We start from the raw sequence: 17,582 nt of genomic DNA, 5'->3' as shown, positions 1-17,582 counted from the left end.
TGGCGCGATTTTTTTCTTATATCCTTACAGCAATCCCTTGGAGACATATTTCACAGGAAAAGCAAAATGTGCAGAGAAGTGGAGCCCTGTGTCCTAGGTCACAGAGCAAGGAGAGGGCAGAGTCAGGATCTCCATGCTCGCCTGGCTGAATTCGAACCCATTGCTCTGGCCTCAGATCTGGGCAGGGTATCAATGACAACCACCTGGTTTATAAGGCTGGGGGTGGGCACTTCAGGAGACTTGGCTGGGTTTCTATTTTGTTTTTGTTTTTTTTTTTAAAGCACGTATTCATTTGTGGATTGTGGGTGGGGTATGCCACTGTACACATATGTCAGAGGACAACTTGTGGGAGTCAGGTCTCTCCCTCTGCCTACCCTGCTGGTCCTAGGGATTGAACTTGGATTGTCAGGCTTGGCTGCAAGCTCCTGTACCTACTTAACCATCTCCTCAACCCCTCCCCCTTTCTCTCTCTCTCTCTCTCTCTCTCTCTCTCTCTCTCTCTCTCTTGTTTGTTTTTTGGGTTTTGGTTTTTGAGACAGAATTTCTCTATGTAGCCTTGGCTGTCCTGGATTCCCTTTGTAGACCAGACTGGCCTCAAACTCACAGATATCTGCCTGCCTCTGCCTCCTGAGTGCTGGGATTAAAGGCATGGGTCACCACTGCCCGGCCCATTTTATTGTTTTTCAGACAGAATCTCATGTAGCTGAGGCTGGCCTTGAACTCCTAATCCTGCCTCCACCTTACAATAAGTGTTGGGATTATAGGTGTGGCTAGCAACCCCCCCCAAATGTAGCCTAGGCTATCCCCAAACTCAAGGTCCTTCTGCCTTCCCCTGGTTTTGTTTTCTGTTTGTTTGTTTGTTTGTTTGTTTGTTTGAAGACCGGGTTTTAGTATGTACCCCTGGCTGTCCTGGAGCTCACTGTGTGGACTGGACTGGTCTTGAACTCACAGAGATCCCCTTGCCTATGCCTCCCATGTGCTAGAATTAAACGTGTGCACTGGCCACCAGGAGGCTTCCTCTACAGATGAGGAAACTGAGGATGGGACAGGGCAAGTGCTTCCCGCAGCAAAGTCTGAAGGACTTGGATGTTTGGAAAGAAATGACAGCTTCTGGCTTTGCTCACCATGTATTACAAAGTATGACAGTGGATGGGTGAACAGCACCCGACACCCTCCTCCCCGCAGTCTCTCCATTCTGGGGAAGCGGCATCTTCCTTGGTGTCCACCAGGGGGCGCCGCTCGGACCTGGTTCCTTCAGCGAGGCCGGCCCGCGGTATAACTGAAGCTTCCCAGCATCCTGGGCTCCAGGCACCACCTCCTCCTCCTCCTCCAACAGAGCTTGAGAGAGATCGTGAACAGCAGCACGGCAAAAAGGAGGTTCTGATGAGGGCATGTGTGTAGCGGTGACCATGTTCCCATTGCGGTTGGAGGTCCAAGCCAGCGACCCCTCATGGCTGCTGCCACCAAAGAGTCCATGCATCTCAACGTGGACCCACCTGAGTGCTGGTCTCTTGAGGTGGTTTGTTAATGAGGCTTGGTCAGAAGTGGCAGGGAGATGTCCTTCAGCTCAGTTCTTGGGTACACAGCCTGATTCTTCTGTGGATCCTGAGGAGACAGAGGGGAGGTAGAAGAGTAGCAGTCTAGACAGCGCAGGGACAGGGACGGCAGAGGTAGAGGCTAGCGAAGCCAGGGGATGGCCAGAGGTGGGAAGAGAGAAGGATGCCAAGGCCCAGGTGGGCAGAGGGACAGAGACCAAGCAAAAAACGGAGAGGGCTAGGAAGCCAGAAGCCACTAGTTATGGGATATGGCTTAGTAGGGGGTGGGGGCGTGGCTCAGTGGTAGAGCCCCTGCCTAGAATCCCTCAGTGAGGGGCTGGGGTGTGGCTCAGTGGTAGAGCCCCTGCCTGGAATCCCCCAGTGAGGGGCTGGGGTGTGGCTCAGTGGTAGAACCCCTGCCTAGAATCCCTCAGTGAAGGGCTGGGGTGTGGCTCAGTGGTAGAGCCCCTGCCTAGAATCCCCCAGTGAGGGGCTGGGGTGTGGCTCAGTGGTAGAACCCCTGCCTAGAATCCCTCAGTGAAGGGCTGGGGTGTGGCTCAGTGGTAGAGCCCCTGGCTAGAATCCCCCGGTGAGGGGCTGGGGGCGTGGCTCAGTGGTAGAGCCCCTGCCTAGAATCCCCCGGTGAGGGGTTGGGGGCGTGGCTCAGTGGTAGAGCCCCTGCCTAGAATCCCCCAGTGAGGGGCTAGGGGCATGGCTCAGTGGTAGAGCCCCTGCCTAGAATCCCCCAGGGAGGGGCTGGGGGCGTGGCTCAGTGGTAGAGCCCCTGCCTAGAATCCCCCAGTGAGGGGCTGGGGGCGTGGCTCAGTGGTAGAGCCCCTGCCTAGAATCCCCCAGGGAGGGGCTGGGGGCGTGGCTCAGTGGTAGAGCCCCTGCCTACAATCCCCCAATGAGGGGCTGGGGGCGTGGCTCAGTTGTACAGTACCTGCCTAAAGTCCAGCCTTGAACTCAAAGTCCTAAGAGGTTACACAGTTTAAGAGAAAGGGCGGCCTTATCTATGGGCAGCAGCCACACGGGACACTGCCCACAGGTGCCTATCTCGTCCTCAAGGTTTTTCCTGGCCCAGTCCCTGTCCCCTCACCAGCTATGTGGCCTCCTGGCTGGGTTCTGATAGCTGTTGCTGCTGTAGGGCAGCGCCGAGCAGCTCCGTCAGCGCATCCAGCTTTCCTGCCAGCCCGTCGATTCTCTTCTCCAGGGCCCGGTGCGAGGCGCTGAGACCCAGCTGTAGGTCACACAGGAGCATGTGCATCTGAGTGGGAGGGCGACACTGGAGTGAGGGCGTAGGAGAGCCTACTGTGCCCTACAGGGTGGGACAGCAGAGCACTGACAAGCCCTCTCTGCTCTTGAGTGCTGGGTGTGTGTGTGTGGGGGGGGGGGCGGTGCAGAGTCTCATGTACCCCGGACTGGAACTGATTTTTCTGTGCCACCAGACTTACAGACAAATGACAGCTGCCATTTGGGAGCTGGGAACCCAGCGTGGGTCCTCTGCAGGAGCAGGAAGACCTCATAACTGCAGAGCCATTTCTTCAGCCCTAATTACCTTGAATTCCTGATCCTCCTGCCTCTGCCTCTCCAATGCTGGGATCACGGGTATATCCTGCTCTGCCTGGTTTATGCAGGGCTGGGGATCGAACCTGGGGCTTCCTGCATGCGAGGCAGGTATTCATCCTAACCTTGTCTGTGAGCTTGCGCTCAGGGACTATAACCCTCACCCGCAGAGACCCACTGGTTCTGGCTGCCTCGGGCCACCTTGCCCCTGCAACACGTGTCATGTAGCTTGGGGCTCTGTGTCTGTGACTATGTTTACCGTGGCTCTGGTGCCAACGGTGGCTGTTTGAATTGTGCTGGGCTAATGAGAAAAGGCAAAGGCCACTACATAAAGAAGTGGTGGTACCAGCCAGGCCAAGGGACACGATGTCACCACTGCTGGTAGAAGCAAAGGATTTGAACTACAGAGGCAAGGGTACCCATCCGCCCCTGGGCACTGGCTTCATAACAGCTCAGGAACTGGCTTTTGCTAAGACAATGCCATCCTCTGTCACCGTGTCCGCTAATTTTTTTTTTTTCTCTTTTTTAAATTGGGTTTGTCATCAGTGTTTGAGCTGCTTTGTAAGTTTGCCTGGTTTTATTTGTATAAGTTGCACCTGGAAGGAAATTTATATCCGTCCACATGTAAGTAATAAAGGCAATTTGAATCCAAACACTGGCAGTCTTTGTGTGCTTCCCCCTTACGTGTAAAAGGGGGCACCGGATCTTACGTAAGTGTGGGAGCCTTCTTCTCTGTTCTGTAACCTTCACCGCACATGTGTGGGGTCCAGACCCCAGCAGCTATGCCCTCTTGTATTATTAGTGAGGTCACTTTTGCTTTGTTTTCTTTTGTTCCCCGAGACAGGGTCTCTCTGTGTAGCCCTGGGCTATCCTGGAACTCTCTTTGTAGACCAGGCTGGCCTCGAACTCACAGCGATCCTCTTGCCCCTGCCTCCCGAGTGCTGGGACTAAAGGCATGCGCCACCACTGCCCTGCCTTAGTTAGTTTGTTTTAAAAACAACTTCTTTATTATTGTTGTGTGTGCATAGGATTGTGGGGGGCACAAGAGTGGAGGTCACAGGACGGCTTTGTGAGGTCTGTTCTCTCATTCTACTTTTCTATGAGTTCCAGGGATAGAACTCAAGTGACTAAGCCTTTTTACCTGTCCTTAGGGTGGCTTTTTGTTTGTTTGTTTGGTTTTGGTTTTTCGAGACAGGGTTTCTCTGTGTAGCCCTGACTGTCCTAGAACTCACTCTGTAGATCAGGCTGGCCTCGGACTTAGAAATCTGCCTGCCTCTGTCCCCTACTCTCATGTGCTGGAATTAAAGGCATGCACCACCACTGGCTCTTTTTTTTTTTTTTTTTTTTTTAAAGACAGGATCTCAGGTAGCACAGGCTGGTCTTGAACTCACAATGTATCCACCTCCTGAGTGTGCTACAGTGCCTGGGTCTGAGATTTCCTCCTTCACAGCTTCACAAGCTTTCCCCTGCCTTCCATCCCCAGTCCCACCATTCCTCTTACCCTACTTTTCCACCTCCTCCCTACGCCCCGCCCCTCGGCCCCGCCCCTGGTACCTTGGAGATGTCTACCATGGAATTCACTTGTTCCCGGAGCTTCCGGTGTTTCAGCCGTACCTGACGGAACCTGTGGGGAAGCAGGTCCAGTTCTAACCCTGATCCCTGGTTACGTCAGAGGGTAGGGGTGAGGGGAGGAGCAGAGCACACTGGGGGCGGGGGGGGGGGGGCAAATCTTCCTCAGAGCCGAGGGAACCCAGGGCCACCAGCACCGAGTCCTGGTCAGAATCGCGTGGATCACCCGTGGGTATCGTGGACAGGCCGGGGGAATGCACACCCAAGCCGGGCAGGGCCACACTGACAGGGACACAGAGAGGCCCTCACGTGTGGATGGCAGCCAGCATCCTGCGCTGATGCCTGCGGGCAGCGCGGGAGTCCTTCCGGCGAGTGTGCTTGTAGTACATCCAGGCTTCCTGCAGCAGCCTTGCCGCTGACTCCTTCATCTGATGGGACACAGTGTCAGGGGAGAGGGGTCCCAGGAATCTGGAAGACCTGGCTTAGAGGACTGGATTTCTTTTTTTTTTCCCTTTAGGGTCTTGCTATGTAGGCCAGGTAGGACTCAAATTCCCTGCCATCTTACTGTTCAGTCTTCCTGGGTGCTGGGGTCACACACACGAACTGCCATGCTTAAAGGAAAACTGGCTTTTTTTTTTTTTTAATTTATTTTTTTTAATGCAGGGTCTCATGTGGCCCAGTTGGCTTTGAACTCACTACGTAGCTGAGGATGACCTTGAACCCCTGATCCTCCTGCCCCCATCTTCTGAATGCTGGGATTACAGGTCTACACCACCATGCCCCGTTTACACAGTGCTGGGGGATTAAGCTCAGGGTCTTATTCGGCACCCGCAGCCTGGGTGGCAGCTGCCCGGAGCTGCAGGTGCGCAGTCTCACCTCTTTGGCGTAATGGATGTCCATCATGAAGTTGTGGACGTGTTTCTCCGCTTTGTTAAATTCCAGCTTCCGGGCCACCACAGCCACTAGTAGAGCTGTGCAACAGACTCCCTGTGGGTAGACCAAGCAAGGCATATGAGGGTGCTGTGGGTCAGCCCTGCGTCATCAGCTCCTATCTCCTCACTAGCACAGAGGGCAGGTACGACCACTGCCATTCTACCATTATCGGAACCGTCTTTCCGGCTGGCCTTGAATTCACTCTATGTGACCAAAGATGAATGTGGACTTTCTTTTCTTTTTTCGTTCTTTTCTTTTCTTTTTTTTCTTTTCTTTTCTTTTTTTTTTTTTTTTTTTTTTTTTTTGAGACTGGGTTTCTCTGTGTAGCCTTGGCTGTCCTGGACTCGCCTTGTAGACCAGGCTGGCTTCGAACTCACAGCGATCCGTCTGCCTCCCAAGTGTGAATGTGGACTTCTGATTCTGCTACCTCCACCTCTAAGGTGCTGAGCTCACAGGCACTTCTCACTGCGCCCAGTTAATACCACACTGGGGACCTAGCCCAGGTCTTCATGACTGCTGGGCAAGCCAAATCCCCAGCCCTGTTCATTTTGGAGTATGGACAGAGTCTATGTAGCTCAGGCTACCCCGCATACCTGTATCAATCCTCCTGCCTCTTCAGTTCTCGGATCCCAGGCATGCTCCACTTGTCACCTCCCACCTCCCACAGCTTGATCTGCCTCTTTCCTTAATTGGTCACTTGACTGACAGGAAGATGAGAGGACAGCCTCTCAGGGAGACAGACATGTCCTCCCCGTGTCAGTGTAAATACCACCAGTTGCCACCTGGAAAATGTCAGCGCAGAGACTGGCACAGAGGACCAATCTGCTACAGAGCCGGGCTCTGTGACACACACACCTATAGACCCAGTACAGGGGAAGGAGGGAGGGGACAGCCCTGAGGCAGGAGGATCAGCCTTTGCTACATAGCAGGTTTGGGGCCAGCCTGGGCTATGTGAGCCCTTTGCCCACCCCACCCCCAAAAACAACCCCACAGACCAGGGCCACTGAGATGACTCAGTGGGTAAAAAGGCATTTGCTACAAGGCCTGATGATCTGAGCTCGATCCCCAGAACCCGCATGGTGGAAGGAGAGAACCAGTCTCCAAAAGCTGCTCTCTGACCCAGAAATCAATGCCCTGACACGCAAGCCCCCAATAAACAATTAAATATAATTTAAAGATATTAAAGAGATGCTGTTGTCCTGTTGTGCCCTGGAAGCTCTCAGCCAGGCAGCGGCACCCACTTCTCTCATTTCTCACAGGTTCAGTTTCTCTTTCTGTCAACGGATGCAGCCCCAAGGGGCCCTGACCCTCAGGAATATATATATATATATATATTTTTTTTTTCCTTTTCCTTCCACCCAAAGACTACTGTGTGGGTGTCAGTCATGCTTATTTGTCATGCCATTGCTCACCCACTGACTCAAGGCTTATGGACTCAGCATGTTCTGAGGCAGCATCTGTGCTAGGAGCTGGTGGCATAGGTCCCCATTGGGAAGGCCTAGGCAGAGGCACTGTGGGGGTGGGGTGGGGGGTGCAGGGGGAACTGAGGGGAAGGAACCAAATTGGGGGGGTCTGGGGTAGGAAAGAGGCTGACTGTAAGGAGGGAACAGAGCCTGGGGTTAGGAGTCTCTGCTCCTGCCTAGAGGGCTCTGAAACTAGGGTAGGAGCAGCCAAATGCATGGGATCCATTACAACAACTGTCCTCCAAACTCCCACTTCTTCCTAGAGGGCTCAGGGGGCTGGGGTCGGAACAAATGTGCAGGGTCAGTTACCGAAACTGTCATCTCCCCAACCCAACTCTCAGCATCCCACCCCCACTCCCCACCCCCGCCACAACTTTTGCTGAGTAGTTCCCTAAGCCCTAGGCTTCCTATTTGACCCTTGACCTTTGACATGAGGTTCTTGATTTACTGCCTCAACAAATCCCACAAAGAGGATGCTGGGACTGGCACCCACTCTACAGGATATTGAGGCCCAGAAATGTCATGTGGTTTGCCTGAGCTCCCCAGATGGCACTGGACAAAGTGGGACTGGAATCTATAAAGCCTGGTCCCCCAAACATACTCCGTCTAGTGACTCTGTGCCCTGGGGGAGACAGGAGACTGGATCCCTTGACTAAGGAAGAAAATAGAACTGGGAAATTGGGGCCTGGGTCTGAGGAAATGGGTCCTTTTGGTTCTAGAAGGACTAAGGAGGGACAGCAGTCTCAAGAGAAAATACGTCATCTGTAGTACCCAGCAAGCCGAAGGCCGAAGCGGGAGGATTGAGGGTTTGAGGCCAGCCTGAAGCACATAGGCAGTTTGAGGCTAGCCTGGGACACACAGCAAAATCCTAACTTAAAGGAGGAGGAGAAGCTGGGTGCTGTGGCGCACGCACTCAGGAGGCAGAGGCAGGCAGGTCCCTGAGTTTGAGGCCAGCCTGGTCTACAGAGTGAGTTCCAGGATGCCCAGGCCTACACAGAGAAACCCAGTCTCAAAACAAACGAACACACACACACACACACACACACACACACAAAACAAAAAGGGAAAAAGAAGGAGGAGGTGGAGGGGGAGAAGGAGAAGCAAGGGAGGGAGAGGAGGAGGACGAAGAAGAGAAAGAAACGGGGCTGGACATCTGGGTCTCAAACAAAGGAGTGATGCTGAGGAATGCAGGCACTCTGAGGGATGCAGGCACTCTGAGGGATGCAGGCACTCTGAGGGATGCAGGCACTCTGAGGGATGCAGGCACTCTGAGGGATGCAGGTACTCAGGTTTCTCAGGGATGCCAGCGAGGGACCTATGCCGGCCCATGGTTTCCTGAGCCATGAGAGTAGGCAGTGGGCAGGGAGAGGGTCCTGGGGGCAGGTACTCACCATGACGCCAGTGCACAGGCAGACGATCTTGCCCCATATGGTGCCAGGTACCACGTCCCCATAGCCAATGGTGAGGAACGTTATAGGTATGAGCCACAGTGTGTCTGTGAGGTGCCCCGTGGCATTGACAGCCTGCCTGTGGACAAAGGGAACTTAGTTCTGAAGCCCCAGCCTTGAGGCGTTGGTATCCTTTACCCCCTAACTCTCTTCCTCTTCCTCCCACACCTTTCTTTCTTTCTTTTTTCTCTTTTGATTTTTTGAGACAGGGTCTCTCTGTGTAGCCTTGGCTGTCCTGGACTCACTTTGTAGACCAGGCTGGCTTCGAACTCACAGCAATCCGCTGCCTCTGCCTCCCATGCTTTTAATCCCAAGAAGCATCGAAATAGAAAAGCCAGAAAGTCTATCCTTTTCTCTGCTGTGTGACGTGGCTCAGATGCTCAGCCACTCTGGGCTTCCAAGTACAAATCCAGATCTGGCTAGCTCTCAAGCAGTGGTTCTCAATCTGTGGGTCGTGACCCGCTTTGGAGGCCAACTGACCCTTTCAGGAGGGGCAGCATATTAGATGTCCCGAACACCACGTATTTACATAATGATTTTCTCTTTCTTTCTTTCTTTTCCTTTTTTTTGTTTTTTTGTTTTTTGTTTTTTGTTTTTCGAGACAGGGTTTCTCTGTGTAGCTGTCTTGGACTGCCTTTGTAGACCACGCTGGCCTTGAACTCACAGCCATTCTCCTGCCTCCGCCTCCCAAAGAGTGCTGGGATTAAAGTTGTGCGCCACCACCGCCCGGATGACATCACAATTCTTAACAGCAGTAAAATTACAGTTATGAAGTAGCAACGAACATGATTTTTTATGGTTGGGGGTTGGGGGGGGCCACCACAATGTGAGTAACTGCATCCAAGGGTCAAGCATTAGGAAGGCTGAGAACAAACGCCTTAGAGCCTGTTTGAGCTCAGCTAGTGTGTGATGAGGCCCAGCCACACCTGTATCTAATATCCTCAGAGAGGCTACGGGTAAAGAGGCCTTTAAGTACTAGATCAGAATCGAAATGATTGGCTACTCTTTAAAAAAAAAAAAAAAAAAAGCTCGTAGGGAGTTAGGGCACAGGGGCCCTCAGCGTTCTGGAGGCTGTGAATCTGGGGTGCGGAGGTAGAGGCACCCTGGGCTCCCAAGATTTGGCTTTGTACAGGGGTCCTGTTGCCAGCTCTCAGGCCACAGGCTGGATTCCTCCCTAAACCACTCTGAGGATCTGTAAGGAGGCTACCAGGCTCCCCCATCTGTTTACGGTTGCTAAGCAACAGCTAGGTTCCCCGCAGGGAATTCCCCGGCAAAGTGGTTCCAAATGTCTGCCTTTCCAGACTCACAGCAAGCACTTACTGTACCTGCTAATTTGGAAAAGATGTTCCTTTTAATAAAGAATTACTATTACTATTACTAGGATTAGTCCCATTACCAGAGACTGAATCTGGATTCAGTATGGGAGCGAGAAGGGTGGGATTGTGTGTGTGTGTGTGTGTGTGTGTGTGTGTGTGTGTGTGTGAGTGTGTGTGTGTGTGTGTGTGTGTGTGTGTGTGTGTGTTGTAGGTGGCCCAGAGAATTGCTTGGGAACCACCTCAAGGATGTGGGATTTCCCAGGCAAGAAAGACGGAAAGTGTGAGCTTGCCCTGGTGTTGGCTGGCTGGCAGCAGCAGCCTTTCAGCCTGCACCTCCATATCCATCAGACCCGGGTCTCCCCTTCCCTGTGCTCCAGGCCTCTCACCTCTCAGCCACAGACAGCACCCAAGCTGTGGTGAGCCAGAGGCCGAGCGTGAGGCCCAGCAGCAGGCGACCCGGGTGCGTGTTCATGTACAGCTTGGCCACGAACCAGTGGCGGAAGCGGACTTGGTTGAGCGCCCCGATGCTGCGATAGGAAGCGTTGAGCAGGACTCCGCTGCGCAGCAGCACGGCGCGGGGCACCAGGTAGAGACGCAGCAGCATGGCCAGGGACAGCAGCGCCTCGCCCTCGCCCAGGAAGCCCGGCCAGGGCTGCGCGTCCGTGGCCTCCCCAGCCACACGGCAGTGCGGGCTCCGCATGGGCACCGGGTGCACCCCGCACACCAGCAGCTCCAGCAGGATCTGCGCCACCTGTCGCCGGGTCAGCGCCACGCGCCAGTCCCGGAGCCCGTTGTCAGTCATGAATAGCTGCCGGGAAGGGGCAGGCAAGGAGAGAGAGGTCAGGTGCAGGGCAGACGGTGGCACACCCAGCCTGTGCCCTGAGATAAGATGCGGTGGGGGGCGGGCGCGGGGGAGGCAAGAGGGTGGGACGCCCTGGGCCTGGAAAGGATAGAGATAGCTGCGCGGGGCGTGGGGCTGGGGAGAGCTGGAGAAAGAGGCTGGCAGGAACCCAGCAAACCAATACTCCACCTTCTCCACTTTCTCGAACTCTCCTGCCTAGTTCCGGCTCACTTCCGGAAGGAATACTCCTACACAAAATGAGTGCCTATACTCTTATGAATTGTAATGAATGAGACAGAACTGTCTATCTCCCAGGGTTTATCTCTGACCCCGGGGTGGGGGTGGGGGGGGTCTCCCTACTTAGGCTTTGGGGTAAATGCCACAGGCAAAAATAATAGTGGGGGCCAGTGGGATGGCTCAGCGAGTAAAGGCGTTTGCCATCAAATCTGAATTCCATCCCTAGGACCATCCAAGTTGTAAGAGAGAACTGACTCCATTGGGTTGTCCTCTGACCTCCAAATGTACACGGTGGCATGGACACACACACACACACACACACACACACACAGGAAAATGTAGTGTATAACCAAGGCTAGACTCAGATTTATAATCCTCTTGCCTTAGACTGCCAAAGGCTCAGACTACAGGTGGGTGCTGCCACACCAAGCTCCATTTATATAGCCCTTTGGATGCCCTACAGACTGTTCTGTCCCCTATACAGAGAGAGATTCAAGTACCAGCACTCCCATTTTACAAATCTGGAAGTTGAAGCCAGGGTCCACAATTGAACACTGGGCTCAGAGCATGAACTTTTTTTCTTCTTCTTCTTCAGTAAAACCCATTCTTCAGCATGCTAGGCAAGCACTCTACCATGTAACCACGCCCCCAGCCCCTCACTAGGGGATTCTAAAGGCAGGGGCTCTACCACTAAGCCACCTGCCTAGAATTCCCCAGTGAGGGGCTGGGGCGTGGCTCAGTGGTAGAGCCTCTGTCTAGAATCCCTCAGTGAGGGGCTGGGGGCGTGGCTCAGTGGTAGAGCCCCTGCCTAGAATCCCCCAGTGAGGGGCTGGGGGTGTGGCTCAGTGGTAGAGCCACTGCCTAGAATCCTCCAGTGGGGGCCTGGGGGTGTGGCTCAGTGGTAGAACCTCTGTCTAGAATCCCCCAGTGAGGGGCTAGGGGCGTGGCTCAGTGGTAGAGCCTCTGTCTAGAATCCCCCAGTGAGGGGCTGGGGGCGTGGCTCAGTGGTAGAGCCTCTGTCTAGAATCCCCCAGTGAGGAGCTAGGGGCGTGGCTCAGTGGTAGAGCCCCTGCCTAGAATCCCCCAGTGAGGGGCTGGGGGCGTGGCTCAGTGGTAGAGCCTCTGTCTAGAATTCCCCAGTGAGGAGCTAGGGGCGTGGCTCAGTGGTAGAGCCCCTGCCTAGAATCCCCCAGTGAGGGGCTGGGGGTGTGGCTCAGTGGTAGAGCCCCTGCCTAGAATCCCCTAGTGAGGAGCTGGGGGCGTGGCTCAGTGGTAGAGCCCCTGCCTAGAATCCTCCAGTGGGGGGCTGGGGGTGTGGTTCAGTGGTAGAGCCTCTGTCTAGAATCCCCCAGTGAGGGGCTGGGGCCGTGGCTCAGTGGTAGAGCCCCTGCCTAGAATCCCCCAGTGAGGGGCTGGGGGCGTGGCTCAGTGGTAGAGCCTCTGTCTAGAATTCCCCAGTGAGGAGCTAGGGGTGTGGTACAGTGGTAGAGCCCCTGCCTCAAATTCCCTTTGAGTGGCTGGGGGCGTGGCTCAGTGTAAGGTTCTAACTTCAAGCCCCAGTACCAAAATTAATAATAATAAAATATAAGTAAGGAGTCTTGGGACCTGGGAGCTGGAAGGTGGAACACTGCTACCATCCTTAAGTGGACAAGGAAAAACATGACAAGGAGCCACAGATTGGGGGATGGATCAGCTACCCCAGCAGAATCTGCCTATCTTCCTGCCTGTCTGCCTGTCTGTCTGTGTGCCTGTCAGTCTGCCTGTGTGCCTGTCTATCTGCCTGTCTGCCTGTCTGCCTACCTGCCTGCTTGCCTGCCTGTCTGCTTGCCTGTTTGTCTGTCCGTCTGTGGTTCGTTCCATCCCAGTGGGCAAAGGTGTAGTAGACACACACGTCTCAGGGCAGGAGGAGGAGGGTGCATGGAGGGCAGAGCCGAGGTGTGGGACCCGACTTACCTGGACCTCCTTGGCGTGGAAGGCCACGATCAGGCAAAGGAGGAAGGTGGTGGACAGGGTGATCAGAGACTTAACCAAGAGCAGGTATGGCACCCACTGTGAGGAGAACAAAAGACCATGAGCCTGGGCCTCCAGGGCCCCACCCCATTTCCCCCTTTCAGAAAGGCCATCGGCCCCCATTCCCACTGTTCTCGCTCCCCAACCTGTACCACAAGGTGTCTCAAAAACTGTTCTTGAGTCTAGTGCGTTGGTTACACCCATAACTCCAACCCTTAGGAGGCTGAGGCAGGAGGATGTCTAGTTTGGGGTCTACCTGGGCTATATAGCCAAACCCTGCCTCAGGGCAGACAGATATCACCTAATCCAGACAGGTCGTGGTAGATGCCCCGCCACTCCCCCACCAGGGGGGAGCCTTGAAACTCACATTCTTTCCCTTTTCTTTGTACACATAGGAAGTCCAAAGACACCCAGACCTCCAGAGAGTGCCCGGTCCCTTCCCAGCAAGCTGTGCCTACCCCCAAACCCCAACTCCAGGAAAAACTAGAGACTCTCACTCAATTTTCCTAAAGCAGATCGGCAAACACCCCCCCCCCCCGCCCCTCATCTGGAGAGTAAATCTCTGAGACTGCACCCCGCCCCCAGCCCCAGCTCCCAAAGGGGATCCCCGGTCCTGTTCCTTGAGCCCCTACTCCCTGCGGCTCCCACCATTTCCCCTGGCTGTAAGCCCAGGGCACAGGGGGCGGAAGTCCAGGGCCTGCATAAACCACCAGAAGCGGGGTTGATTTTTTTTTTTTTTTCTTCCTCTCTTTGTGTGGCAATGCCTTGGAGGAATCTAGAATTCGGGAAGGATTTAGAGAGCTGGGAGGAGAACTGCTGAGTCCCCTAAGATGAGCCAGTGCCTACAGGGGGATACTGTCCCCCGGGCCAGGGCTTGCCTGGGTTCCCTCAGTGAACCCTGCACCTGTTTCTCCGCAGTCCTCTGCCAGCTTCCCTGGCTGGGCCTGGGCCAACACCTCGCCTCTGAGCAGGGGAAGAGGGCCAGTTTCCTGCCCCCAGGGGGGGGGAACTCCCCCACCCCTGCCTGAACAATGGTGCTCTTGTCCCCAGCCTTCCCCTCCCCCCACTCATCTTTCATTCTTTCCCCAGTTTCCCTGTTCAGTTTTTCAGTTTGTCTCAGCCCCTGGTCTTGCATCGCACACCAGCCACTTCCCCACGAGGCAAGTTTATTTCTCTGATGCCCCTCTCCCCCCTCCCCCACCCCCACCCCTTACCTAGACTGGCCTCTCTTACTTCCTTCTCTCTGAGAGTTCACTCGGCCTCCACGCCTCCCAAGTGCTAGGATTACAGGCGTGCATCATCACATCCAGTTTGTCCGGTGCTGGGAATCGAACCCAGGGCTTTGTGCATGTTAAGCAAGTACTCTATCAACTGAGCTACTGCCCAGCTGTGGTGTGTGTGTGTGTGTGTGTGTGTGTGTGTGTGTGTGTATGTGTGTGTGTGTGTGTGTGTGTGTGTGTGTGTGTGTGTGTGTGTGTGTGTGTGTGTGTGTGTGTGTGTCCTTTCTATCCCTGTGTTTACATCTCTCTAACTGGAGTTTCTCAGTGGCTTTAGAGCCTCTTTCATATTCTCTCTCTCTCTCTCTCTCTCTCTCTCTCTCTCTCCTTCCCTCCCTCCCTCCCTTACCTCTGTGTGCCTTTCCCTCCCCCAAGTCTCTGCCAATCCCATCCTCTCCACTTCACCTCTTCCAAAGAGCTCTCTGTCTCTTCCTCCCTAAATCTTGGCACCTGCCCCTCTTCCTGGACAGCAGGTGTCTTCGGTCTGTCAAAATAGGTGTGTTAGATTGAAATGGAGCTGGAGGAGGAGGGGACGCGCGTGTCACCAAGGCAGCTGTTGGAACGGGGCTTAGGGTGGGATGCGGCTTCCTTGGTAGAGTTTGCCCAGCAGTGTACAGAGCCTTGGGTTGGACCCTCGTCTTTGTGCACACCGAGTGTACCGTGGCACACGCCTGTAATCCCTGCACTTGGGGAGGCAGAGGCAAGGAGAATCAGAAGTACATGGTCATCCTGGGCTACATAGCCAGTTCAAGGGCAGCCTGGGCTACGTGAGACCCTGTATCAAACAAACAAACAAAGGTAAAAAGAGCTAGGAGGCTGCTTTTGGCTATGCTTGAAGAGCCAGGGAAAGAGAGGCTCAGAGAGAGGCACCCATTTCTTCAAGATATCACAGTTGCAGGGAAGGCCCTGGGCAGGTGGCAAAGAAGAGAAAGACCCTCTGGTCCTGTCCTATCTGCCAAGACACCCAGGTCCCCCCCACCTCCCCTACTGGGCGGGCGCGGTGCTGGGGCGTGGGAGCGCGCCGGGCAGGCCCCAGCCATATTTCCTGTTGGCATGGCTCTGGGTGGCCCCACCCCCTCGCAGTGGCTGCCCTCTCCTTGGCCACTTGGCCGAAGGAAGCTAGCCTGCCCTGCCCCTCCATGTGGCTGCCCACCACCCCCAATCGTCAAATACAGGGCTGAGCAACCCCCCGGCCCAGAAGCTCTCCTGCTTGCAGGCCACACCCACAGCCCCTTCCCCAACTTTCCTGTGGAATAAGCATGTCTCCACCTCAAGCCACAGAACCACCCCTGTTCTTTATTAGTCTTATGGCACAAGCCTGACCCGGGTTGGAATATCCCAGGGGCTTGCCAAGACCTGTTCCAGCCCCGCCTGTAGTCCCTGGTCCTTCAAAGATGATTGATTGATAGATAGCTCTCCTAAGTGTGCTCCCTCCCTCCCTCCCTCATGTTGTTTTGCTCTTATTTTTATTTTTGAGGTAAGGTCCTGTGTAGCTCAGGCTGGCCTCCAACTCAGTCCATAGCCTAGGCTGGCCTTAACCTTCTGATCCTCTTGCCTCCGTGCCCCCAGTGCTTGGGTCACAGAGGTGCCACTGCCATGCCTGCTGAGACTTCGTGAGCCCCAAGCCACCTCTTTCCTAGGGGCTCAAGCTACTGCAAACCACTGTCTGGCAAGTGAGTAACAGGTGCATTCTGGGGGGAATCTGTCTGGTGGAGGTTCCACTTCCCACCTGCTCCTTTGTCAGTTACTTCAGGGCACTGCCTGGTGACTCCACAAGGAGCAAGGTGACTCCGCCTAAAGACAACTTTTTCTTTCTTCCCCTCCCTCCTGTCTCCAGGTCTCCAGAGCTGGGCTATCAAGGGTCAGCCTTGCGTGGGGCCTCAGCAAGGCTCAGACCTCCAGTGGGTCTGATAACACCCACGCAAAGACCCGACGCTGGGAGCTGCCTCCTGTGCATGGAGGGGGATGGAGAGGAATAGGACGATATCACACTAGCTTAGGGTTCGGGGGCTCAGCAGCGGCCCTCCTCCCTTAAATCTTAAGAAGTGTAAGACTTAAGACCCCTCTCCCTTACACCCAGGGGTGCAGACCCCAGCTCTCCTCTCTCACACCCAGGGGTGCAGACCCCAGCTCTCCTCCCTCACACCCAGGGGTGGAGACCCCAGCTCTCCTCTCTCACACTCAGGAGTGCAGACCCCAGCTCTCCTCCCTCACACCCAGGGGTGGAGACCCCAGCTCTCCTCTCTCACACTCAGGAGTGCAGACCCCCAGCTCTCCTCCCTCACACCCAGGGGTGCAGACCCCAGCTCTCCTCCCTCACACCCAGGGGTGCAGACCCCAGCTCTCCTCCCCACACCCAGGGGTGCTGACCCCAGCTCTCCTCCCCACACCCAGGGGTGCAGACCTCAGCTCTCCTCCCTCACACCCAGGGGTGCAGATCCCAGTTCTCCCTGACACCCAGGAGTGTAGGACCCCAGCTTTCTTTCCTCATACCCAGAGTCCATGGCCTCTCCTGCTCTGTGCACGGGGGGGGGGGCGGGGGGCAGCCTCCACTCACCTCACAACCGAGGAACCACAGCATTTCAGCGTGCAGCACCATGAGCACAATGCCTGTTCCCGCCAGCACCAGTGCCCAGCCGGCCACCCTCTTCTCCTCCTCCAGCAGCCGCTTTCTCCGCCTCAGGGCCCCCAGGCCAGTCATCAGCTCTCCGCCCATGGCCCCTGAGGTCTTGGGGCTCAGCCAGCTTCCTGCCCAGGGTCCCCCACCTCTCAGTACACAAATGGCAGCCAGCTTGGCTTCCAGGCCGGCGGCCTGCTCTACTCACTCTGGGACTTTTTCTGGAAGGCACAGCCTAGCCCTGGTGCCCTCTGGGGAGTGGTAACAGCAGCAGGGCGGGGAGGGACAGGGAGGTCCCTGGGTAGGGGGAGGCTGCCCATCCCAGCCCCTTCTGAGACTAAGGAGGGGTTGGGGTGTGTCTTGTGGCCCCAGGCAAGGAAGAAGAAGAAGAGTCAATCCACGTGGGCAAAGACACACTCTGACACACAATACGTTGTGACTCTCCAACCGTTCGCACTCTGTGGTACACACCTACAAAGCCACCACGCCCAGACACCACAGAGCACCCCACCACAGACCGGAGATAGAGCCCAAAACACCAGGACACACCGCACAACCTCCATAGAAGTGACTCACAACTGCCGAAAGTTCAGAAACCCACAGCCACACCCAGACACCACACACACACACACACACACACACACACACACACACACACACGGTGTGACACACGCCAGCACTTAGCAGGGCAGGAGTGACCCGTGGCATATAGGGCCACCCAAAGATTGTACCCACACAGTCACTTGTCCCATTCAAAGTGGGGCTGGGGG

General features: G+C 55.2%; 1 protein-coding gene across 1 annotated transcript; it reads right to left on the bottom strand.

Annotated features, from left to right (window-relative positions):
* Positions 1-1,349: 1,349 nt before the first annotated feature.
* On the bottom strand, positions 1,350-17,197 carry Kcnn4 (potassium calcium-activated channel subfamily N member 4). Its single transcript, XM_051162596.1, has 9 exons — positions 16,753-17,197; positions 12,862-12,957; positions 10,217-10,638; positions 8,458-8,593; positions 5,547-5,657; positions 4,980-5,098; positions 4,656-4,725; positions 2,635-2,802; positions 1,350-1,605 (listed from the first exon to the last, which is right to left on the bottom strand). The coding sequence occupies exons 1-8, from the start codon at positions 16,909-16,911 to the stop codon at positions 2,638-2,640; spliced, it is 1,278 nt and encodes a 425-aa protein (XP_051018553.1). The 5' UTR covers positions 16,912-17,197; the 3' UTR covers positions 1,350-1,605; positions 2,635-2,637.
* Between the last annotated feature and the right edge of the window lie 385 nt (positions 17,198-17,582).

This window comes from Acomys russatus, chromosome 19 (assembly GCF_903995435.1).
Source record: "Acomys russatus chromosome 19, mAcoRus1.1, whole genome shotgun sequence".
NCBI classification, from domain to species: domain Eukaryota; kingdom Metazoa; phylum Chordata; class Mammalia; order Rodentia; family Muridae; genus Acomys; species Acomys russatus.
Note: the sequence above shows the minus strand (reverse complement) of the source record. Positions and strands in the feature narration are given on the sequence as shown.

What these genes read in the sequence shown, in the direction of transcription:
- Kcnn4 (XM_051162596.1), bottom strand. Translation starts at nt 16,911, where the DNA reads ATGGGCGGAGAGCTGATGACTGGCCTGGGGGCCCTGAGGCGGAGAAAG. An exon ending in TGTGGTTCCTCGGTTGTGAG is followed by an intron (nt 12,958 to 16,752) that starts GTGAGTGGAGGC and finishes TTCTCCTCACAG; the next exon opens with TGGGTGCCATACCTGCTCTT. An exon ending in ACATCCATTACGCCAAAGAG is followed by an intron (nt 5,099 to 5,546) that starts GTGAGACTGCGC and finishes GTGTCCCATCAG; the next exon opens with ATGAAGGAGTCAGCGGCAAG.